The sequence below is a fragment of the Lycorma delicatula genome, chromosome 4, assembly GCF_047948215.1.
Source record: "Lycorma delicatula isolate Av1 chromosome 4, ASM4794821v1, whole genome shotgun sequence".
NCBI classification, from domain to species: Eukaryota; Metazoa; Arthropoda; class Insecta; order Hemiptera; family Fulgoridae; genus Lycorma; species Lycorma delicatula.
In genome coordinates this window covers 82,293,222-82,319,589 of record NC_134458.1, presented here as the reverse complement: position 1 = coordinate 82,319,589, position 26,368 = coordinate 82,293,222, and the positions used below count along the sequence as shown (strand labels likewise).

Below are 26,368 nucleotides of genomic sequence, written 5' to 3'. Positions count from 1 at the left end.
TGATTATGAAATTAGTAAAAAGCCCTGTAAAAAAGCAATTATTATTTAATTTTTATCCTATGTTGTTTGCTCTATTATTAATTCATGATAAGAATAATTAATTTATTGCTGTTAGCCATCGAATTGTAAAAAGTCCTTTTTTTTAAATGTAAATTCATGACTATAAAAATGTATTTATAAATATATTTGTATTCCATTCAACTAGCATTATGAATGGAAAAAGATCCACTCTTTTATTTAAATAATAAATGAAAAACCAGCACATTAACAAATCAAAGAAATACTTCTGAAAAAATTAAATACTATAAAGCACATTGTTAAAAAGACAGCACGTTATAGCGGTAGTTAAAAAGAAAGCAATAAATACATGTCAGGTACAATGGAGTACAGCAAGAGGCGGTTGCATCTGCGGAGGTCAGTCTGTGAAGGTTAATTTTGATATTTTACAGTAACTGGCTTCTTAAACATTATTCTGGTTGTTGGCACTTAAGCCTTTATTCTCACCTTTGGTTTCCAGGATGCTATTCCTTAAAATGTTCCAGGTGTGGAACCATCAGGTTATGAGGGGACAGTTTGTTGTTTAAAGCTGTAATTTCATGTTTGAGGAATTTATTTGTTCATTTTTATTTCTTTTTTGATGTTATTAATTGATACTCTATAAAAAATTTTTTTATATGAAGATTAGCAGTCCAGTTAGTGGGCTCCAGACCTATACTGTTCTGCTCGTTGTATTGGATTGTCACTTTATATATATTTTTAAATTGTTATCTAAATAAAAAGTATATCATTTTGTTCTTTAAGTATATCTTATCTGTAATTTAGATTTAATTTTTGCACGTGTAAGTTGGTGTACGAGTAAAAAATTAATACTATAAAGAAAGTAAAAGCTAAATTTTTATTTTCTGGGGGTATCCCTTCAGGTATTCCCTGTAGATAATTGGTACATAATTATCTCTGTTGTTATGTTTAGCTTATTTGATAGATTTATTTGTATAGCAGCTGAAAGTTCAGGAACCGTATTGCTTCACTAGATGATAACTTTACATTGTTTGTTACTTTCTATAACGTTCCACTGTAGTGATAGCTATTCCCTGTAAAGAGCAGTCTAAAATGTGTCTTTTCCTTAAATTATAAATTTAAATTCTGAATTTTATTAGTAGCCATAAGTACAGGATTTTTTTTTTTTGCTTTGAAGGTAGTACGGGGTTAAATATAATTTCTAACAGATAAAGTGATACAATATACAACTTTTGTATCATTTGAGACTTGATGTATGGTAGTGTCTGTGGAGTCAATGCACACTGCATAATTAAGAATTAATTGGATGTATTTATTCATATATATATATATATATATATATATATCTAAAGATAATCAAAATGGCATGAAATATAATTATATAAGTTGCTATAACTTTCAGTTGTGTATGTTCCATTATGCAAGTACCCTCTCAGTTCTTGCTATGTTATTAATTATCCAGTATGGGGCATGATATTTATAATTTACCCTTTTTCAGGTGGTGTTTCAATTTGTAAATATTTAAATATGTTATAGAAGGGTCTATGATGTAAACTTTTTGTTAAAGATTCTTTTAGTGCGTTATTTTAACAGGTTATTTAATAGGCTTGCTGTTACTTGAAAAAAAAAATTGTTTCAAATGTTTACAGGCAGTACAGATTTTGCAAATAGGTATTTTGTAATTAATACTTGGTACCAGAATTAAAACCTTTATAAAAAACGTAATTGTGATAAATTAAATTTTTATAATGATGTTGGTGGATTTAATTATATATGTATTTGATTGTCCTAAGTTATTTCTTGATTCAAATTTTGTTATTCATCAGTTTAATAAAAGTAATTGAATCAGTGTTTTTTAGTACTTTTCATGTACTTAAAAGTTTTTTTAATAATATTAATACTATTTAATGTGAATGCTGTCTCAGTTGTTTGTGAATCATGGATATGTTTAATAGAAAAGTGTAAACAGACAGAATTGTATTATTTATGACATGATGCTAGCTGATTTGTTAATAGTTGCTGTATTTGAAATACTTTATTTTATAAAAGGAAGATTTCCTGATAACAGATGTAACATTCGAATAAATTGCAAATGACTATTTTGTGTTTGCATCTTTATGTATATCAAGGATATGTCTAGTAGGTGCTAAGGCATTCACAAACTGGTTACAGTTATATCATTTTATTGTTTATTTGGAAATTAAGTTTGGCTATCAGTAAATTTTCTCATTAAAAACCATTTTGATTTATACAGTTAAATAAAAAAATGTTAAAAACCTTTTTTTATTTAAGGTTATTTTGTTTGAAATTGAGTCATTTTATTTTTTACATTGAAGCTTGTATGTTTTTATTCAATACGTAAAATATTCACTCTTTTTAAATTAAAGATTTTTTTTTGTTATAGATTCATTCATTAACCTTTTAAGCCTAAATTTTTCTGTTTATTTTAGCACTTGGTGATAGTGGTTTTTTTTTAAATTCCTTTTTAATTAATTAAAAATTATTATTTTTAAATAGCTGTATGTCTTTTATTATTCAGTACAGTTAAAAAAAAATATATATTTATATATATATATATGTATATTAAATTCTGTTAAAATAGATTAAATTAAATTAACATTAAATTGCTGGCCCCTGTGATGTGAGTGGTAGCATCTCGGCCTTTCATCTGCAGGTCTCGGGTTCGAATCCTGGTCAGGCGTGGCATTTTCACACGCTACAAACCATTCATCTCATCCTCTGAAGTGGTACCTAACAGTGGTCCTGGAGGTTTAAAAAAAAATAGAATTTAATTATAATTTAACAGTACCGGGGAGTAATATGAATCTCAAAAAGATTAATTTCAGTAAAGTAATATATATATATATATATATATATATATATATATATATATATAATATATTATTTTGTTAAGAATAAATTGTAATTTAATTTTTACAATCAAATTACATAAATTTACTAGGCTTTTTTAATTAAATTGTGGAACAAATTGTTGGCATAAGAGTAAGTTTATGAATACATAATATCATTAACAAAATTTGCCCTAACAGCCACCATCTATTTTAACTGAAAAGAGCAATCATGTTACATACATTACATATTCAAAATTTAATCTCATAGTTGATAAAAACGTTATTGTAAGTTTCATAATCTCATTCGTGTAATATATAATCTCTGCTAATATATAATGCAATACTTATTTTTTTAACATTTAATAAATAAAAAAAAACATGAGATAACAAAACAATGAAAATGTAAACTGAAATATAATGTAAACATTTACTATAAAAAAAAAAAAAAAAAAAACAAATTGGCCCATATTCTATAAAAACAGTTCACCATAAATGAATAAATTTGCTACACCTAGACATACAACCTAAGAAGTAAAGTAAAAACAATTAATATTGGTAAATAAGGGTGGTGTAAAGTAAAAAGATTAAATACCACATTCTAAAAATTACTATGTGTGTATTTAAAATGACTAATACGTAAGCAGCAGACATAAAATAAATAAATAAAACCTCCCATCACATAATGGCGAATATATTATGAAATTTTCAACTGTGCATACTAATTTGTGAAACTTGACACAACTCTGTTAAAAAGATATCATCAAATGATGTAGAAAAAATATTAAATGATAAATTTAATAAAATTGATATTTTTTGTGGTGTTTTGTTATTTAAAAGGCAGTAAATTTAAATTAAGATATTTACTTGAATTTTTAGAATCATTGTAATAAGGATAAAATCAAAACCTAAACCGACAATGATTGTTAACATCTATATGCCTACAAGCGCCCATGATGATGATGAGGTAGTATGTGTATGCGAAGAGATTGATGAAGCAATTAAACACGTAAAAGGAGATGAAAATTTAATAATAGTTGGAGATTGGAATGCAAGCATTGGTAAAGGCAAGGAAGGAAATATAGTGGGTGAATACGGGCTGGGCAAAAGGAATGAAAGAGGGGACCGACTTATAGAGTTATGCACGAAGTATAATTTAGTAATTGCCAACACCCAATTTAAAAATCATAATAGAAGAATATACACTTGGAAAAAGCCAGGCGATACTGCAAGGTATCAGATAGATTATATCATGGTTAAGCAAAGATTTAGAAATCAACTCGTTGACTGCAAAACTTACCCTGGAGCAGACATTGATAGTGACCATAATTTGGTGATAATGAAATGTAGGTTGGGGTTTAAAAACCTGAAGAAAAGGTGTCAGATGAATCGGTGGAATTTAGAGAAGCTTGAGGAAGAGGAGGTAAAGAAGATTTTTGAGGAGGACATCGCAAGAAGTCTGAGTAAAAAAGATAAGGTAGAAAATGTAGAAGAAGAATGGGAGAATGTTAAAAAGGAAATTCTTAAATTAGCAGAAGCAAACTTAAGCGGAATAAAGAGAACTGGTAGAAAACCTTGGGTTTCAGACGATATAGTGCAGCTGTTGGATGAAAGTAGAAAATATAAGAATGCTAATGATGAAGAAAGTAAAAGGAACTATCAGCAATTAAGAAATGCTATAAACAGGAAGTGCAAACTGGCGAAAGAAGAGTGGATTAAAGAAAAGTGTTCAGAAGTGGAAAGAGAAATGAACATTGGTAAAATAGACGGAGGATACAGGAAAGTTAAGGAAAATTTTGGGGTACATAAATTAAAATCTAATAATGTGTTAAACAAAGATGGTACACCAATATGTAATACGAAAGGTGAAAGTCGATAGATGGTTGGAATATATTGAAGTGTTGTACGGAGGAAATGAATTAGAAAATGGTGTTATAGAGGAAGAAGAGGAAGTTGAGGAGGATGAAATGGGAGAAACAATACTGAGATCTGAATTTAAGAGAGCATTAAAAGATTTAAATGGCAGAAAGGCTCCTGGAATAGACGGAATACCTGTAGAATTACTGCGCAGTGCAGGTGAGGAAGCGATTGATCGATTATACAAACTGGTGTAATATTTATGAAAAAGGGGAATTTCCGTCAGACTTCAAAAAAAGTGTTATAGTAATGATACCAAAGAAAGCAGGGGCAGATAAATGTGAAGAATACAGAACAATTAGTTTAACTAGTCATGCATCAAAAATCTTAACTAGAATTCTATACAGAAGAATTGAGAGGAGAGTGGAAGAAGTGTTAGGAGAAGACCAATTTGGTTTCAGGAAAAGTATAGGGACAAGGGAAGCAATTTTAGGCCTCAGATTAATAGTAGAAGGAAGATTAAAGAAAAACAAACCGACATACTTGGCGTTTATAGACCTAGTAAAGGCATTCGATAACGTAGACTGGAATAAAATGTTCAGCATTTTAAAAAAATTAGGGTTCAAATACAGAGATAGAAGAACAATTGCTAAAATGTACAGGAACCAAACAGCAGCAGTAACAATTGAAGAACATAAGAAAGAAGCCGTAATAAGAAAGGGAGTCTGACAAGGATGTTCCCTATCTCCGTTACTTTTTAATCTTTACATGGAACTAGCAGTTAATGATGTTAAAGAACAATTTAGATTCGGAGTAACAGTTCAAGGTGAAAAGATAAAGATGCTACGATTTGCTGATGATATAGTAATTCTAGCGGAGAGTAAAAAGGATTTAGAAGAAACAATATACGGCATAGATGAGGTCCTACGCAAGAACTATTGCATGAAAATAAACAAGAACAAAACAAAAGTAATGAAATGTAGTAGAAATAACAAAGATGGACCACTGAGTGTGAAAACAGGAGGAGAAAAGATTATGGAGGTAGAAGAATTTTGTTATTTGGGAAGTAGAATTACTAAAGATGGACGAAGCAGGAGCGATATAAAATGCCGAATAGCACAAGCTAAACGAGCCTTCAGTCAGAAATATAATTTGTTTACATCAAAAATTATTTTAAATATCAGGAAAAGGATTTTGAAAGTATATGTTTGGAGTGTCGCTTTATATGGAAGTGAAACTTGGACGATCGGAGTATCTGAGAAGAAAAGATTAGAAGCTTTTGAAATGTGGTGCTATAGGAGAATGTTAAAAATCAGATGGGTGAATAAAGTGACAAATGAAGAGGTATTGCGACAAATAGATGAAGAAAGAAGCATTTGGAAAAATATAGTTAAAAGAAGAGACAAACTTATAGGCTACATACTAAGGCATCCTGGAATAGTCGCTTTAATATTGGAAGGACAGGTAGAAGGAAAAAATTTTGTAGGTAGGCCACGTTTGGAATATGTAAAACAAATTGTTAGGGATGTAGGATGTAGAGGGTATACTGAAATGAAACGACTGGCACTAGATAGGGAATCTTGGAGAGCTTCATCAAACCAGTCAAATGACTGAAGACAAAAAAAAAACTTGAGTTTTTAAAAAATCCAATAAATCACACAGTCATCATTAAGACCAAAAAAAGAAGTCTAATTTATCAAATCATATTAACCCTATGATTTGATTTGATTTAAATTAACCATTTTAACCCAATGGTTAATTTAAATTAATAAATTATGCAAGTAACATTGCATTTGGGTTTATTTCCTCATGAATTTGAGTATTTTTTAAAAAGGTTTTTCAAGTTTAATAATAAACCAGTTCTAAATCTCTGAAATTAAATAATGGTGAATGGAATTTCCCTGCTTGTTAGAATTTATTATTGGCTAATGATCACAGTTCTTGATACTACTGGTGTTAAAAAACCAAATTATATATTTGTTGTAAGTGGTAGTATTACAATATACGGATCTATGTTGACTACTCACTAATACCATAGAAGAACCTGCATAAATAACATTGTTGATATGTTTAGTTACAAAACATTCTGGGATGCCATCATTCACATTCAATGGTTCAAATAGTTTTTAAGTCAAAGTATTTTGAAAAAAAAAATTAAGGAGACCCATGTATATAATTTTGTAATACATATTGAAAAGTTATCATCAGTAATTTGTTTATTGTTAAAGTTCTATTTATTTGGTGTTAAAAATCAGACTATTATGGCATTTGTTTATTTTTTCTTTCATCGCATATTTGTTTCTTTAGCCGATTAGTTTTTAGTTTGAGTTTAAGTATCTAGTTTTTTATTTATAATAAATTGTACCAGAAATCCAAGTTGCTTAAAAATATTTCGTTAAAAAAATAAAATATTTTGGATGATAGGAATTAGAACTTTCTGGAGAGTCCATGTGTGCTTGTGTAAATTCATTCTATAATAGTTTTTAAAACTGATCTTGACCTTTTTTTTTAACTTGTTTTAGTAAACTTAATTATTTCATTAATAAGAATATTAAAGATTAAAATATCTCTCAGAGTTGCAGATGGTAACACTCACTCACTCACTCACTCAATCAATCAATCAATCAATCAATTAATCAATCCAATCCAATCCAATCAATCACTCACTCACTCAATCCCTCACTCACTTAATCAATCAAACAAAGAAAGAAATATATTTCCCTGTATTATCTGCCTTAATAATATTTTTATTTATACATTATTTTTTTATATCCAATTTTAAAAATATTTCTGTTTAATTTTAAATATAGTTTAATTTATTTATTTTAACAAAAAGGAAAAATATGAAGGGAGGATAAAAAGTTTTATTTTAAAATCTAGCAGCTCTTATCCCATCCATGTCATCTATATCATTAATGTCTGATGAATATGATTTGTCAGTACTGTTGTCATTGTTAGCTGCTCTAAACCTTTCAATTTACATATTGGCAACTCTGCCTGTATGATATTAATTCTGTTCTATTGAATATTTCTGCTTTACAGCCATTCTAATAAGCCTTGATTTCTGCCATTTGAATTTGGTGCTTTGTCCAAGTTTACGTTACGGTGAGCAATTATTAATTGTCAAAAGTGAATGATGTGGAAGGTTTGATACAATAACTTCATTTCTAGACATTCTTTTATTTTTTTGTTTTTTGTATTCATATTTTTCTGGTTTTCTCCATGTTTCTGGCCTAATTTAAAAATCAAAAATTTATTCGGAACGTCACCTGGAAATAGGATTTTTTTTGTAACCATTAATGAGTCATTAGTCCAAACTGTTTTATGTGTGTTGAGTGAGTGTATGACTTATCTGAAAAAATAATTAGCCTTTCTTCCCATCTGTAAATTTTCATTAGTTTTAAATATTTTACTAATTTGAAATTTATATTGTGTTTTTCTACCAAGTGTTTTCCTATTGTTCTCAGTCTTTCATTTAAAATCCACTTTCAGAGTTTTCTGTTTTGTGTGCAATTTGTCTTTATCCATGGATTCTCTTTTTAAAACTGCTTGATTTATTAAATATAAATCTTTTCATGAGAAGAGGTTCAAGCATTGAAATGCTTTGTATTAAATTTTTGCGTAGCATTTATAATATTGTTTTGTAAAAATTCATTGTTCTTTAAACAAATTTTAACATTGTTCTAAATCATATTTTCTAAATTATTATCTTTTTTAAAATACATGTTTAATGTTTATTTAATAGTTAAATATAAATAGTACATTTATGATTAGTCATAATCATAGATTAACTAGTAAGGTTGAAAGATAAAGATTATCTTGTAAATTATCATACTATACTTGAAAAGTGATAGAGATTTATTATGAAAACCATGTTTAGTTCCACTTATTTTGGTTATTATTGTTCTGTTGAATTTTAATTCAGAGCCGTTTTTTTTCAAAGTCCTGTTATTGCTATCACTTGCACAGCGCACATGGAACAAATGTATATTGCTTTGAAGCAATTTGATGTTAAGTTAAATAATAATAAATTATATCAGAACTAATTTTCTATGCAATAAATTAGACATTTCTTTTGTGATTTTAAAAAAATTTTTTTTTATTCTGGTTTTACTTTCAGTGTATGTCACATTTATATTAAATATAACATGTATGTATGTATATATATATATTTTTTTTTAATTTCTATTATTAAATAAACCACCTAGTAGAGAATATTGAGATAAAGCATATCTTACCCTTATTTTCATGAAAGTACTTTCACGGGATCCCACATCCTAAGTCATGATTGAAATAATTCCATTATTGCATAACAGAATAAAAATACTAAAATAATGAAAATTGCGTATCATTTTAAATGAATGCTGTTACCTGTTGCAGTATTTATAAGAATGTCTCCCTTAAACACTGTCTTATGGCTTATCAAATTGAAATTTTATTTGTGTTTATATATGTAATATTTAATTTTGTCATCTTAATTAATTTCTAATATTTCTAAATTTATTTTAATATCAGAAATAGAATGTTTATTATTTATTCTATGGTTTGCCATATTAGATAAAGCTAATATATTATTTTTTTAATTTCTATAATGTTCAGGAAATCTAGTTTTAAAGATCTGTTTGTTTTTCTTAATATTCCATCACAATCATTACATTTAATTTTATAAATTCTATACAGGTTGTTTATTTTATTAGGTTATTAGGTTTGTATGGTGGTTTAAATATTTTTTATAAGTTTTAGCAATGTTTTCAATGATATTTTAATGTATAAATACTTTATGTATTTCACTCTTTTGTGTCTTATGTATTGGTTGTAAGGTAGTTATTTTGTTATTATGTTTGATAGTTGTTTTTTTATGAACATTATTAAATAAAGTAGTATCATATCCATCTTCAACTGTTATATATTTTATGATGTTTATTTAATTTTTAACTTTTCTTTGTTATTATGTATGTGTTTGATTGCTCTATTAAATCATATTTATACAGGTGACAAACAAAATAGGAATTTTTGAAAAATGCAACAAAAAATTTATTGACAGAAACCTAACCATTAAAATTAAAAGATATATATATATATATAAATATCAAATTATCAAAATATCTAATAGTAGTTTTTGGAAATTATGTCAAGTAGATGGTGTCTTCCTCTATGCATGTACTCTGCCAATCTGCCGTTGAGGATCCCCATTGCTCGCTGCAACATCTCAGTTGGGATGTCATGAATTTCATCTTGAGTTGCTCATTTCATTCACCCAGTGTCTTTGGTTGACTTATAGATCACACTCTTAAGATATCCCCACAAGAAATAAAATCACGGACAAATTGATGATTTTGGGGGACAGGGAATGTCGTCGAATCTTGAGATGACAAGGTTACTGAATAATTCTCATACAGCTGCCATCAGTTGCCTTGCAGTGTGTGATGCACCAGCCTGTTGAAACCAGGCTTTGTGCTGGTGTGGGAAATTATTCAATGCAGGTGTAACAGAAGATTGCAGCTTGTGAACATAAAAACCTGAAGTGATATTTCTTGTGATGTGCTCCTTATTTTCGAAAAAGTATGGTCTGATGATCTCATGTGATGGAACTCCACTCCACACCTTACTTGCTGCTGTGTAAAGCACATTCATGAACTTCATCAGGGTTGCTGTCTGCCCAGTAACGATAGTTCTGTTTGTTCATGTAACCTGTGAGATGTAAATGTGCCTCATCAGAAATCCACACCTTGTCCAGAAATTCTTTGTTCTTGTTAATGTTTGTCACACTTTTTTGACAGAAATCAAATCGGAATTGGTGATCATTCTCCTTCAGTTCTTGCGTGATCTGTAACTTGTAAGGATGACATTTTAAGTTTAAATGAAGAATATGGCAAACTACTGAGACAACCCTACCACAGATGCTTGTTTATGAATTGAATGCCATGGGCTCTCTGTGACTGAAATGCATACAGCCTCAGTATTGTGTAGAGTACGAGCATTTCTTGGTCATCCTATTGGTTTCTTTTTCAGAGGTGATCCAGTCTCTTCAAAGTTTTTATTACACATTTTCATCATGTGTTTTGATGGAACATGCCCTAAATCGTAATGCTGTTGGAACACTCTGTGCACCTTTTAAACTACTGTTGTTTTTGTAAAACATTTTTATGGCAAAAACATGCTATCTGATTTTACTATTAAAAGATTGTTTTTATTTAATTTTTCTTTTAATTGGTAAATTACTTGTTTATTGATAAATGGTTTATTAGTAAATTGTGTATTTATAATTTTCTGGATATTCTAGCTGAAATATCATGGAATTGTTCCTTATCGGATGAAACAAATACACTGGTTATCATGCGAATTGAAAAATATAATAACTTAATGAAATATTACATTATTCATAATAAATTTGACTACAAATTATACAAATTAAACAAAAGTAAAAAAAAAGTTTAATAAAAAAATTCAGTAAATTTTTGATTATAATAATAATTATTTAAAATACCATTCTAGATTATATCCTTTTGAACCGATTGCCCCTAAATTAACTGGACTATAAAAATCCATAAATTAAACATCTCAATGCGACCTTTAATCAATTTTAAATCTGCCCCCTGTTATGTTATTTCTAAAGTAATAGATAAAATTCTTAAGAATAAAATGAATTTACCTAATAGATTTAATACAACAAATGATTATGAATTAGTTAATAAATGAAATAGCTTTAATGTAAATAAAGACACTAGAATGGCTAGTTATGATGTAACTTGTATTCTAGCATACCTATTGGTCATACCATAAAAATAATAAAAAATAAATTAAAAAGTAACCAAGAAGATCAAAATTTATTAAGAGTATTATCACTATTATAAGGAATATATTTCAACAAAACTATTTTGAATTTAATGACAGATATTATACAAAAAAAAATTACCTTACCTACAGGATTTCCAGTATCAATAATTATGTCAGAAATATACTTATAGAATTTTGAGAGTAAATTAGTACATGGCATCACTTATATACATAAAGTTTTAATATGTTAATGATATTCTCTTATATATAACCCGATAATAAAGAATGAACATCTAATAATTTTAAACAAATTAATTTCTTATAATGAAAATTTGAAATTGATAATAATAGAATGCTAAGTTATTTAGTTGTCCGTATCAAAATAAACAAGGACAACCAGATTGAAACATCAGTATATAGAAAACCTACATATAACAACAATTCATAAAAAATCAAATCACCATTGGTGTCATAAAATTAACACATATACAAATATGATTAATAGATCAATCAAATATATACATTATAAAGAAAAGTTAAACAATTAAATAAACATCATAAAACATGTAACAGTTGAAAATGGATATGATACATCTTTAATTAATAATATTTATAAAAAAACAACCATCAAAACACAATAACAAAATAACTACCTAACAACTAATACATAATAAGACACAAAAGTGAAATATATAAAGTATTTACACATTAAAAATATCATTGAAAACATTGCTAATTTTACAATAAAGAACTATTTAAACCAGCATACAAATCTAATAACCACATAATAAAGTAATTAAAAAAAAAACTAGTAATAAAAAAATTAAAACAATCTGTGTGGAATTTATAAAATTAAATGTAATGATTGTGAAGGAATTTATATAGGATAATCAAGCAGATCTTTAAAACAAGATTTTTTGAACATAGAAATTACAAAAATAATAAATTAGGTTTACTAGTATGGCAGACCATCAAATAAACAATAAACATTTTATTTCTGATATTAACAAAAATTTAAAAATATTAGAAATTAATAAAGATGACATTAGAAAAATGTTACACAGGCAAATAAACAAAATTCCAGTTTAATAAAGCATCAGACATTTGTATAAAAACTGCAACAGTTAGCTCTACTTGTTTAAATTAATATGCAATTTTCATTATTTTAATACTATTATTATGCAATATTATTTCAATCATGACTAAGAATTTAGGATCCTGTGAAAGTACTTCCATGAAAAATTAAGGTTAAGTTATGTTTTATCTCAATATTCTATACTAGTTGGTTTATTTAATGGAATTTAAATACAATTTAACAGTACAGTGGAATAATATGAATCTTAAAACGATTAATTTCAGTAAAATAATATACTAAAACAAATTGTGATAAAATAAATTGTGCAAGGCTAGATTGAATCGTGGACCATAGGATTGTTTTTTTGTTTTAAATGCACTGTAGATTTGAAGGAGACTAAGGTGTATTAAGAATCACATTGTAATTTAAAGAGTGTGTATAAAAAGACAAAGAATTTCAGAACCTATAATTTTTTATAGCAGAAGATAGCATTTAATCTTCTTTTAGCGTGCTACATGTGGAGTGAAGGAATTAGATTTGCCTTATAAACATTCAGTGTTATATATTTGTGGGTTATTACATAAAATTTGTTATCTTTTATTATGGCTCTAAAATTTGTTTCGCCAAAATATCTGTAACATGTATGATATCTTTGTTATCAGATACACAGTTTATATTTCAGTTAGTAACGCAATGACAACCTTATATATTTCATAAATTATTAATAAACAAATTTTTTTCACAGAATTTAAAGTGAATTGTTTGTTGACAACTGTTGTCATTCAACATAGTCTATGCATGCAATAATAACAATTGATAGAAAATGTTACTAAAGCAGAAGAAATCTACAAAATACAAGAATTCTTATGAGTTATAAGGAAGCTAAGTTTTATATATATATATATATATATATATAGGCCGATTGAAATAACCCATATAGAGGGAAAAAATAATTGTTACTTGGACTTTGATAAGTGGATATGGTAAAGGGGCTTATAATAAACGTAAAAAAAATAAATGCTAGAGTGGGGGTGTTGGGGGAAAATTGAAAAGGGGTGAAAAATGGTGTTACTGCGATATCTGGTAAAAGTTGACGCCAAAAAAAATTGTGGTTATTTAAGACAGAAAGGTACACTTTCACAAAGTTTTGTCAAAATTAAACTATTTTTGCAGAAATGAAAAATAAAAAATGAAAAAAAAGATTATTTTGCATTTTTCTTGGAAATTTTGAGGTTATGTTAAAAAGTGACCTCTACAAAAGTTGTAGATTTCTGCATGAACTATAACTTTTGTATTTGAACATTTTTTTCAACCCCCCAACCTCCCAAGTCGCCTCTCTACCACCTCTGCTCACACATTTACTTTTTTTATGTTTATTATAAGTCCTTTTACCATTTCCACTTATAAAAGTCCAGGTAGCAATTTTTTCTCTAGGTGTAATTTGTTTGGATTAATATGTAAAAAAATTTACATTAATTTGCAATTAAAAGCTGAAGCTACATAGTTAAATGTGATAATCAGTTTTAAATAAAATGATAATTGTGTGATCGGATTCATGATAGTGTGTTTTAGGGCAATAAGAAACATTTAAAAAGATGTTTGATGAAATAAAATATAATATTAAAACTGAAAATTTTCTTGAATATGATATGTTCAGAAATGTTTGTATGGAGCAGTTATGATTTGCAGGATTATAAAAAGTAACCTGTATAATTAACATAAAACATGTTCCATGAGATTTTTACTTATTTTGTAGTTTAATAGCTACTTCAGATAAACTGGTTTGATTACTTGGCCGATTTAGTATTAGATTATTTGGAAAGTGAAACATTGATTTTCTCATAATAAATATTGGCATGAAGTATTACACTTTATTTAATCTTCAATTTGAAGCCCTGTCCTCAAAGAAACTGATTTAATTATATGAAAGTTTAAACATTATTTTATAAATTTATAGAACTTATCAGTTTTATAGAAAAGTTAGGCTTTATTTTTATTTTTAGTTTTTATTTAGAAGAATTATTTACTCCATTGTAATGTGTAAGTTGTAATAGAATATTTTCATGTTAGGGGATTCCGTTGCATAACCTTAGAACTTATAACATGACAATAAATAAGGTTCATTTCTGTTATTTTCCTGTAAAGTACAGGCATATGTCTGTCAGTTCATGTGATAGAATTGAAATATCTCCTTTTAAGAAAATAGTTGTCTTCTTGTACAACTAGAAATTTAAGAAACTATAGAATTTACTGTACTCATACATGTTATTTTTTATAATTCATGAAAATAACCACCCTAAATATAATTATGACTGTTAATTAATACTTGTATGAAGTGACCGATTTGAAGTGACTAACTTCTATATCAAGTTAAGTATATATATGTTTCATTATTTAATAAACAAATTTACGGTGACTATTTTGCATTTTCATTCCATTTGTTAATAAGTATATCCTAGATTTCTTTTTAATTTCTTATTTTCCTTACACTCAGGACAATAAAATTTAACATTGTTGTTGGGAATCCTCTGTCATTTTGTAGTATTTTTAAAGTTAAATTACAAATTATCAGAAAAGATAATACAGTTGGTCTCAAACTTTCCGAAGGGTTAAGTTTCAGAAGGTTTTACATTATAATGTATTTTATGTAAATTTAACATTTCTTGTAGTTTTACTGAAAATGTACTATTAAGCAAACGAATAGCTTAATTTTACCATTTAAAGATATGAAAATATCATATTTCAAAAATACTCATATTTTCCTGAAATTGAGTCAAATGTTGAAATTGTTTTTGTATCGTGATATTAATTTTACAAGTAATTTGATCTTGATTTTTCATATTACTTTTATCTAAAAACTGTCATAGTCAGAATTTTTTCAGTATTTGATAGACATAGACAGTTTTTATACGGCCTTAGCTTTTTCTGTGATGCTATTTATCATTTGTCATCTTTATTGACACTTTACCATTGCTATATTTTAATTTTTATTTATTTATAGGTAACCTCTCATTTGCTGTTCTGACTTCATTTTTTTTTTTCATGTACCTTCAAGTTTATATTAAAATGAACTGTAAATTCGAAAACAACTGTAAAAGCTAAAACGAAAAAAACTTCAACTAGATTTTGTAGCTGTAGACAGTTAAAAAACATTAATGAAAGAATGTATATGCAGCCATCGAAATGTCACAATTTCAATAAAAAGATGTCATTAGTAAAGTTTTATGCAGTAAAGAGTCAGATCCTTTCCTCTTTAGAGAATACTTTAAAAATTGATAATTTCTCTTGACCGGTAATAGAGACTGCATTTTATTATTAAATTTTTTCAGAATATAAACTTTAAAATCTGCGTAGATACATTCAAACAGATTGTAATAGAAATCTTCCCACCCTACTTCAGGATTATAAAATTGAAAAATATTAATCCAGTTAATGCTTGTACATTATATTCTGTGTTAATTTAGTTTCTTATTTTATGTATCATTTATATAAATGCTGAGCATTACAGCTTAATCTAGCATAATAAGATTCTTTTGTTTGAATCAACATATGTATATGCTGCTAGTTCATAGTTTTACATGGAGGATTAAAATGAAAATGTTTACATATATCTTTTTGAAAAAAAAGAATTAGAGATTTTTATAAGTTTGTAAGGTTGAGTAATTGCATCCATCCATTGATATAATTTTTTTAAGCTATATGTATAGGTGTAAAATTGTCAAACTATTGCTAACTGTTGCTAATTGCTAAATTGTCAAACCAGTTTTCTTAAGTATCAGCTGTGCAGTGAAGTGTGTATGTGTGTACATGTGTTTGCATCTTTGTGAGTAAACAATTGTAAAATGAACTTATGTACATAAAAATATATCGCATGCACTTCAGATTCAGATGTGTGTGCATGTACTAGCATACATACATACCTACGTACATATATACATACACACATTTATACAAAGGTTTGTGATTATATATATTTAAAATGTATGTACTCAGTATTGATTTTATTTAATACATAAGAAATTGCTAAAACATGAATTAAGAAGAGATTTAAAAAAATATTTTATTACCAATGTTATGATATGATATATTGTACCCCCTTCTTGCTGTTACAACCAAATTTGACAGTGACTTTTGTCTTCTCTGTCTGTCTGTCTGGCATTTCTCTCCCCAGTGGACTTGCCTGAAATAAAAGGAAACCATCGGAAATTCCGCACCTTGGTTACAAGTTACATAGGTAGGAGGATATCCTCCGTGTGTTGTCATGGTGTTTTTATGCATGACTTAATAACAATTTGTTCGTTCTTCTCTATTTATCTTTCTCTGTCTGTTCTCTCTGTCTGTCTGTCTGTCTGTCTCTCTCTCTCTCTCTCTTTCGATCATTTGTTGCATTGAACTGACTTTTATTACATTTGCATTTTGTTTTTGTTATGATTTAATATTTTCAATGTTGTAAGTAATGCTATAAATAAAGGTGTTGCACTCATTAAAAAAAAAACTGTAATGCCAGGTACATTACAGTGAAATTATTATTTTAACTGCTGCCATAACTAATTTATTTTAATTGTTTTTTTTTATTTTTTTATTAACATTTATTTTTTTTTAATAACATATATTGTTGAATTCTAGATATATATCTGTAATTATGTGAACAATTTAATTCTTTCTATAGTTTGTTTTATATATTCTCTTGTGCGCACACACACACACATACATATAAACATTTATACTTATATTATTGCTTATTACTGTTTTTACAGCTTTTGCATGATATCTTTTATCTAGTGTTTGATGCATTATTTTTGTTGTTATTGTTACTCTTTTTTTGTTTTTACTTATAATGACAGTAGTTTCTCAATTTTCCAAGGTGTAATAGGACAGTTAAACATTTTATAAAAGTACTGACCACAATTGATGTAACTGATATATAAAACTTCATGCTTATGATAAAGTTATATAAACTATCATAGAAATGCTTCTTTTTTTTGTAAGAGAAATTTATTTTCTGTTGATATTATGAGCTCAGTACCTCATATGTTTCAGGAATGGTCATTGCTCAAGACTGGGCTTTTAAGTCATATACCTGTTCTGCTATGTTGTGGCAGTGATATTTTGGCACTCTGTGTATGCACTCAATTTCAGAAACAAAATTTATTTTTTTTTTATTTTTAATTAATGTATTTTGAAATCATGAAGATAGATAAATTAAATTTCCTCTCCAAACTCTGTCAACCACTCAGCTGTTAGATACAGGATGATTCAAAGGAACGGGAAATTAAAAAAATTAAATAACGTTAATGAAAAAATTTTTTTAGAAAATGAATTTTATTTGATGTAATTGTACAAATGTTGCCATTTTAGGATACATACATTTTAGTTTATTTTGTAAAGATGACATCTTGCATGTGACCTCCTCTTCTACGTAAACACTCACGAAGTCTCTTCGTTAAATTGTTCATGGTTTGATGTAACATCTCAACTGGAATTTCCGCAATTGCTTCTCGGATCTTTGCCTTCAGTTCTTCAGTTGTAGCAGGTCTACTGTGGAACACTTTGCTTTTAAGGTGACCCCACAAAAAGTAATCGCAAGCTGAGAGATCAGGAGATCTAATGTCACCATTTTGTGAAATGACACGTCCAAACAATCGGCGTACAGCTGCCATCGATATTCGTGCAATATGTGACATTGCTCCGTCTTGTTGAAACCAGGCTGTGTTAAGAATTGGTGGAAATCTCTTTTGTTGTTCTTCAACAAAGGTTTCAAGCACGGCTACGTAACGAGCCGACGTCACTGTAATCGCAAGACCGTTGTCATCCTCAAAAAAATAAGGGCCTATAACACCGTAAGATTACATAGCACACCACACGGTCACTTTCTGGCTGTGCAACGGACGCTGGTGTAGCTGCGTAGGATTTTCTTGTGCCCAGTATCTGAAATTTTGCTTGTTAACAAATCCACTGAGGTGGAAATGCGCTTTGTCTGACATTCACAGTTCGTGAACAAACTCTTTGTTATCATTTATCTTCTGAAGCATTACATTACAGAATTGTGCTCGCACAACTACATCGTTCGGTTTCAGTTCCTGGACAATCTGCAACTTATATGGATGGTATTGCAAGTCCTTCACTAACATTCTTCGAACACTTGAACTATGAAATTGTAAAGATGCTGAGAGACGACGGATTGACCGATGTGAACTTCGTGTGACAGCATCTTGTAAAGCTTGAACATTCTGTGGTGTACGGACGGTTCACTCACGGCCTGGAGGTTTCTTTTTCATTGCCGAACCAGTTTCCTCAAAATTAGATATTCATGTTTTAATTGCATGTGCTGATGGAACATGGTTGTGCTGTCCCAGATTAAAATGATGGCGAAATTCTCTACGCGCTCCTCCACACTGTCATTGTTTTTTAAAACGCTTTGATAGCAAATGCATGTTGCGCACCACTCCAAGGATCCACGACAAGTAAATGGCAGGTTAGGTTAGAGAGGCTGGCGCCACTTATCAAGTGGTACCAATCTCCCACGGCTACCAACACAACTTTCAAAATTTCCTGTTTCTTTGAATCACCCTGTACATTCTTTGTTGTGTAAATTTTTATTCATTTGATTATTTTATTTATTTTCTATTTTTCCACTTTTCTAATATGATTTTGCTATAAAAGATCTGAAAAAGTATCATTTAATTACAGGCTGGGTCAGAAAACAGTAGTTAAAAATTCTGTTTTACTATGTTTATACATTTTTTTAATTAAAAAAAAGTAGTTGAAAATTATATAGGTTTTTAGTTTTTACCAAAATACTGTATGAATTCAGATATCTAAATATAATTTTTAATTCTCAATATATGCTGTTTCTTCAGTTGTAGAAAGACAGAAAAGCGATTTCACACTGAATGAACAATAGTCAAAAAAGCAGCTACTTGCTTGGTAAGAAGTTACTGCCTGAAGCTTGTCCAGGGTATTATTTCTTATACAGAACTAGGGTTGCACTAATAAATGAAGGCTTTTGATGCCAGCTCTTTTCCTCCTTTATTGAAAAAAAAAGTATTAATATTAAAATCTGTGAATTTTAATTCTGTATTCTCAAAATTTCTCTAGTCCAGTTGCTTAATTATTGTCCATTGATATTTCATTAGTCACTACAATTTTATATTGAATCTTTGTTTTTGCTTGTAGTAAACCTTGGAACATTGAGATTATCTTATTATTTTTTGTAATTTTATTTATATAATCACAGGTAAATATTTCAAAGTTACTTTAAATCTATGTAGCATTATTAATTTTTGTTTATTTTTTATTTTATTGATGACTAATGTTATTTGTAAAATCTTTTTTATAATTATAAAATGAGTTGAGCATTAATTGTTAAAATAGTTATCTATTTATATTGAGAGGTTGATTACTTTATTAAGATTGTATTGTAATTAATTCTGTTTTTTATGAATTTGTATTTTGTGTTTGGATTACTGTTTTTTTTGTTTTTTGTTTTTTTTTTTTAATATTAAAACCAATAATTTGATAAAAAATAATGCACATTGTTATGTGAATATCAGAATTTTTATGTGGTTAGATTTTTTGCCTTAGTTTCAAACCAAGTAATTTTTTTCATCATATAATTTGAAAAATTGATTTTTCAATAGTTTTATGATAGAGAACTGAATACTATTTGAATTTTTTCTGAGGCAGGTCCCTTGAATCATGGTTGTCTTTATTTTTTTCTATTTCCTGCGAAACTTCTTAGTCCCTACGTAGTATTTCTTTTCAAATTTCTACTTTCTGTTTCTTTGTACCTTCTACTAATCCATCTAACACTACAAATTGACCCTTTTCATCTCATCATGTTTCCTACAGCTTATAGTCTTCCTATTTTGAATTATTTTAATTAAGCTTTTATTCTCATTCATTTTCTTCATTTTCACCCATGTGATACCAATTTATATTCTTCAATTGTTTTTCTATACCCATGTTTCAGATGCTTCTGACCTTAGTTCCTTTTCCTTGTTGCCAATTTTTTTACATCCATAAAGAAATACACTCCAAAGATAATATTTTACTAGACTCTTCAAGTTTAATTTTATTTTCCTACGTAAAAACTGTTTATTTTTATTAGAACTTCTTTTTCATTGATATTCTGGTTTGAATTTCCTTTTATCTTCTGCAATATTCGTTTAATATACTTTCTAATTACATTACTGTTTTACTTTTGCATTGACATTACACATGCTTCTCTCCTCCTCTCTAATGCGTTTTCTTAATATTCGGTTTATACCATATTTTTTGATATGTCTTATTAATTTGAAATCATCTGTTAAGTAGTCCCTACTTTATCTCCTGAAATCACCTTGTTATCAGTAAAAGTTTTACAGTTTATTTTTCCTTCTTCAACCATTCCTTCACTCTTTTCTAGAGTATCTTTGAGCATATCTTCAACATGCATATTAAAACAAGATTGAAGATAGTAGCATCTATCCTTAGTCCTTTTCTTCTGTTCATGCATCTTACTTTTTTAAAAGATATTTTCTGATTCAGGTAAAATCCTTTCCAATCTATTCCTGGAAGAAAATTTTATGGAGCTTTTAATGTTTACATTAGCTTAATATTCCCAGTTGATATGAACAAATGTTTTTTCCATATGTATAAAAGGTACACATATTCCTTATTCTTTTTATATTCCACTCACCAGTAGTTCTTATTAGCTTACTCACATCTATTCTGCCTGGTCCCTTCTCAAACCTATATTCTATTATGAATGTTTGCTCAACATTTTAAAATATTTTATTTTATTTAGATTGCAAGTAATTGTTTTGTAAATGTAAATTTTAACTAATTCTGTGATATTAGCACTTGACTATCCCATAATTTTTGAGAATTGGAGTCACAGTTGTTTTAAGAAAGATTTTTTGTCACATCTCATTGTTGTAGGTAACATTACAAAACATTTTATTTATATTGTGATTCTTTTTAAAAGAAACTTTCATTTAGAGAAAAATTGATAATCCATCTTTCTTGAAATTTCCCATTATAAAACATTATTATGCCTGGAATTTCATTCCCAAAAGGACCTAGACAGCTAGTGTATGTGGTATGGTAATTACAATAACTGTTTATAAGTTATATACCTTATGCAGATTCATATGACTTTATTTCTTCTAACCTGAATTCCAATCTTGATAAGCAGAAATTGAAATCTGTTTTTTATCAGTACCTTTTGTGAACTAGAATTATTCTGTCTTTAGATTAATTTTTTCCTGAAAACCAAGCAGTTTTATGTTAATCAATATTTTTATGTTATTATTTTTTTGTGTTAAGTAAACATTGATTAATTTCTGATCATGATTTTATATTGTACTTAATATTACTTTATATGTAACAGTATGCTCTCATTTATGTCATATTTTGGTAGAAATGTTGGTTTGTGGAATATGCAAATTTTAATCAATATTTGCGGTAAGGATGAGTAGTAGAAATTACTTATAATTTAGTCATTATAAAATATAATTTTGGTCTTTTGAAATCGTTAAGGAATTTCTTGTTTCTAAAGTATAGAACCTCTTACAGCAGGACTTATTCACATAAAGATGCACAATCACAAATGAGGTTATTTATATTTTCTATGTTTCCACAGCTACTAATATGAAATAAAATATTTTGATTCTGCTTTATCTTCTAAACCATTCTATAAACAAATTTTAGAAAAAATCTTGAGTTTTTTCTTATTATCAATATCGGCTCTACAGGCTGTAATGTTGAAAGAAAAAAATTGTAAATTTCAAAGATTGTTATATCGACTTGGAACTATATACAAAATTTTGTACAAAGCCCAAGTTTCCAAACTTAATATTATTTTTGTGTTTTTGTCATAGTAGTATCATTGCCCCAAACTGTTAGTTTGAATATTTAATCGGTCTAGGGAAATATGTTGTATGAAAAGCATAAGTGGTTATTTAAAAAATGTATGTTTCTTAGATTGTATTTTAAAACAAGTTGAATATGGTATTACAGGGCATTAGCCTTATGTCATAATGCTATTGCCACTACCTGAATTATCAGTCCATCTTATTCTTAGTAAGTGATTTATTTTATTCCCTAATGTAAAAATTATAGAAAGGACTTACTATAAATGTTAAAAAAAAAAGGTTTGGGCATCAACATTTTCTTTCTATGATAAGGTCAAGAGAGCAGCTTACTGTATTAAATAAAATGTTGATTATTTAATGTTTCATCCAAAAACTATGACATTGATTTTAGTCTTCTTTCACGTAAACTTAATTATTTTGTAATTTTTTTTTTTTATGCGAGAGCAAAGAAAGTATATTTTTATGGATGACTAAGAATTTACCAGCAACTAAAAGGGAAGTACATGAACCAAGTGTCTGTAATTGCCAGTGTCCACATTACACTGGCATGTGGGTCTTATTTAACTCAGACTTAAATATTCCATTTATTTACAGTGGATAGGTTTAACTTCGTTTAAAATAGTGGATTAACTTGGATTACAGTGAATTAACTTGATTTAAAATAATTTTGTGACCATGTGCAGGCTCTTGAAGGTTTAGGAACTGTTGTAAGACCAAATTAATTAGAATTGATGGAAGGCATAGTACAGTATTTGCCTATGGTTCATAGATATAAGTAAAAAAATATGTTAGAAAAATTACTGGAGCGTCAACACTCGTTGCAGTTTTCTAAAAGATGTTGCCTTATTTTTACGACTGAAAGATTGTAGGTGATGTTTAGTTATTTATAGAAGTGTACGTTTTCAGTATGATTATCACAAAAAAAAAAAATATGGATAATCCATTATATCCACATGTCTTTGTGAGCAGTCACACATGAAGACACTAACTCCTCGATTGCAATCTGTAGGTTATCAATCACTGTTTTACAGCATATAATAATAATAATAATAGTAACATACTTTTCATACCTTGCGTAGCCATAGAGCCCGGATTGGTACAATGTACACCTCCTGCTTACTGTATAAACCTTCGGTTTAGTTTAAAATTTGGTATGATTATTTGATTAATAATTGAACACAAACAGTATGTTATATTTATGTACTTATATTTTTCAATATTAGAATCACTGAAATACAATGTGTCCTTTATGCAATGTGCCCATTACAATTTATGGCTTACTTCTTATTACAACATACACAGTTTCATGTTTTTGATAAAGTCCCTTATTGTACGCATAAAAGTGTCTTTTATCAGTTTTATTTTATTTTTGTGTTCTTAATGTTTGTTTTTTTTATACTTTGCAATCTTAAATGCTAGATTCATTAAAATGCATAATCTTATTTCTTCTTGCGGTTTTTTCTCATGGCATGGTATTCATCAGAATTCACTTAACAAAAAAACATAATTGTTGCTGCTGTTTATAAATCTTATCGATAGTAGTTCTTTTACTTTCACATAGCATGTCAACAAATTATGGATTGCAGATTTGAATATTTTTGCTTATTTTATTGAACACTTTTTTCTCTTTCATTTTTTTTTAATTTACACCAATGTGTACTTTTTATACTGTAATTAATTAAGTGCATTGTTGTTTTTTAAAATGTAGAAAACTATGTTTTATTTCTGATTTTATTACTGAGTAGTTATATGTTCAGATATATTATTGTACTTTGGTGGTGGTGGTTAGTTCCCCCCATCTCCTGGTTTTATTTTTTCTTAGAATCTAATTAACTAAACATTCTTTAGGTTCTTGCAACTGTGTAAATCCTATTCCTATTACATTGTGAAACTACCTACAAATCCTTTTAAGTTAAACCTGTTCTAGATATCCTGTAGATTTTTCAATTATTATGAATTTCATTAATCTGATTTTTGTTAATACGTTTCTTTATTTTATGTATTTGAATATTAAAATTTTGATAGTTAAATAAATTTTATTACGTATCTAATTTTTTATTCTAAAATGTGGACTATTCTTATCTGTAATTATGAATTATCAATAATTCTTGTGCTTATTATTAATTAGTTTCATAGCATTAAGTGTGAGTTTTTGTTCTATTCTGACATATTTTTGCATTTTTTCAGCATTAAAACATTCACCTTCAAAAAGAAAAAGTATATCTCGGCCGATGAGGCCACTGGAATCGGAAGTGGATGGAATGAGTAAGTAAAAGTTTATTATATATAATAAGATAATTTGAAGTATGTACATTTATGTAAGTAACATTAGTAGTTTGCTGCAGAACATGTGTGTTGATTCACATATCACTTCTGTATAGAAGCAGATCATTAGAGCAACATTCTTGTAAAGTGCAGTGAAAAGTTAAATAATATATGTTAAAATCTGTGTTTTATTTTAACTGCGGTTGTTAATTAAAAATAATATTAACACTCATGTGTGGTAATTAGAAAGATGTTTGAAATTTTATCTTTTTTAAGTCTGAGTAATTTTTTCCAGATATTTGGCAATTTTAGGTGTATAAAACCGAGAAAAAAATATAAGTTATGTATATATTTACCTTCAAAAAAAAAAAAAAAAAAAAAAAAAATATATATATATATATTTTTTTCATTTTGTTTAAAATATTGTTATAAAACTAATAGATTACATTAGTTAGATGAAAATGATGTACCGGTAACCAATAATATATATTGCATTATATTTATTTCACAAAATTAATAATTTATTAATTGTGTATATTAAATAATATTTATAATATTATAATCAAAATTTTTATTATTATTAATTATCGTTGATTGTTCCTTTTTTTTTGTTTTGTTTTGATTTTGACTTCATATTGTAGAAAAGGTTATACAGGAGGAAATATTGGAAAATATTTACCCTGTGTGATAATTTCCTAGTGAATATTTATAAAATGTTGAATGATAAATCAATAATAGATTTAGATGATAAACTTTTCTTGTAAAGAGATTACTATATTTTCTTTAATTTAAGTTCCTCTGTTAAAATTTCACATATCTGATGTATATATATTTTTGTTTTAATCAAATAGGTTGTAATAAGTTCATGGAATGAAAAAATATTTAAAATTTAAAGTGGGTGTTCTTTTTTGCGTCTTGCTAAATAGCTAATGTGAATGGGTAATTTATTTTTCATAAATTGGGTAGTTTTATTAAATAAAATATTTTAAAGGCTCTTTTAACTTCTGTTCTGTGAGAAAAAATAAAGACAACCAAACCTTTAAAGATATAAATCTCTGAAATTCATAATTTTGGATATGACCATTGTGGTAAATATCTATTTACTTGGTTGTAGAGTAACTTTGTCTTTTTTTTATTTTTGAAGTGCTCGCTTCTTCTTAAATAGTTAATCAATAAAACGATGTGGTTCCATTACATAGAAAATCTAATATATTAAATCTAAAATAGATTAGATTAGTTTACTTATCTTCACTAAAATGGTTGATTTGGTTTCCCGATTTAAAAAGATAGCATTACAGTTTTCATCATAAATTGAAGTTTTTTCTTTCACCAACTCTTTGATTGAAGAAATTTAGTTTTACACTGTATTAATCCTCTTGTTATTTTCTGAATTATTGTTGAGAGTTGCAATCTGTTGGAAGAAAATTTGTGTAATTACAGAAAGTTATGCAATGGACCTTATTTTTGCCTCTTCTGGTAGCACAGTTTTAGCACTACATTACTTTGTTGAAAAATTTTATTAAAAAATTAGTATTTAAGTATATTAAGACTGACTTATTTATTTATTCATCTTTAACATTTCTCATGGGTTAGTTTCAATATGGCTTAAAAAAATAGCTTATTCAGCTTTCAGTAAGTTATGATTTTTTTATTAAATTAAACCAAGCATT

The 26,368-nt window shown here is 27.7% G+C and overlaps 1 protein-coding gene across 5 annotated transcripts in view; it reads left to right on the top strand.

Annotated features, from left to right (window-relative positions):
* Positions 1-26,368, top strand: part of PIP5K59B (Phosphatidylinositol 4-phosphate 5-kinase 59B) — a 220,564-nt gene that overhangs the window by 45,395 nt on the left and 148,801 nt on the right. For 4 of the 5 annotated variants that reach the window (XM_075363436.1, XM_075363437.1, XM_075363438.1 and 1 more), the window contains exons 14-15: positions 16,748-16,810; positions 24,621-24,698. In XM_075363436.1, the coding sequence (XP_075219551.1) occupies positions 16,748-16,810; positions 24,621-24,698 (141 nt within the window). The remainder of the gene's footprint in view (positions 1-16,747; positions 16,811-24,620; positions 24,699-26,368) is intronic. The other variant, XM_075363439.1, reaches the window with a different exon arrangement.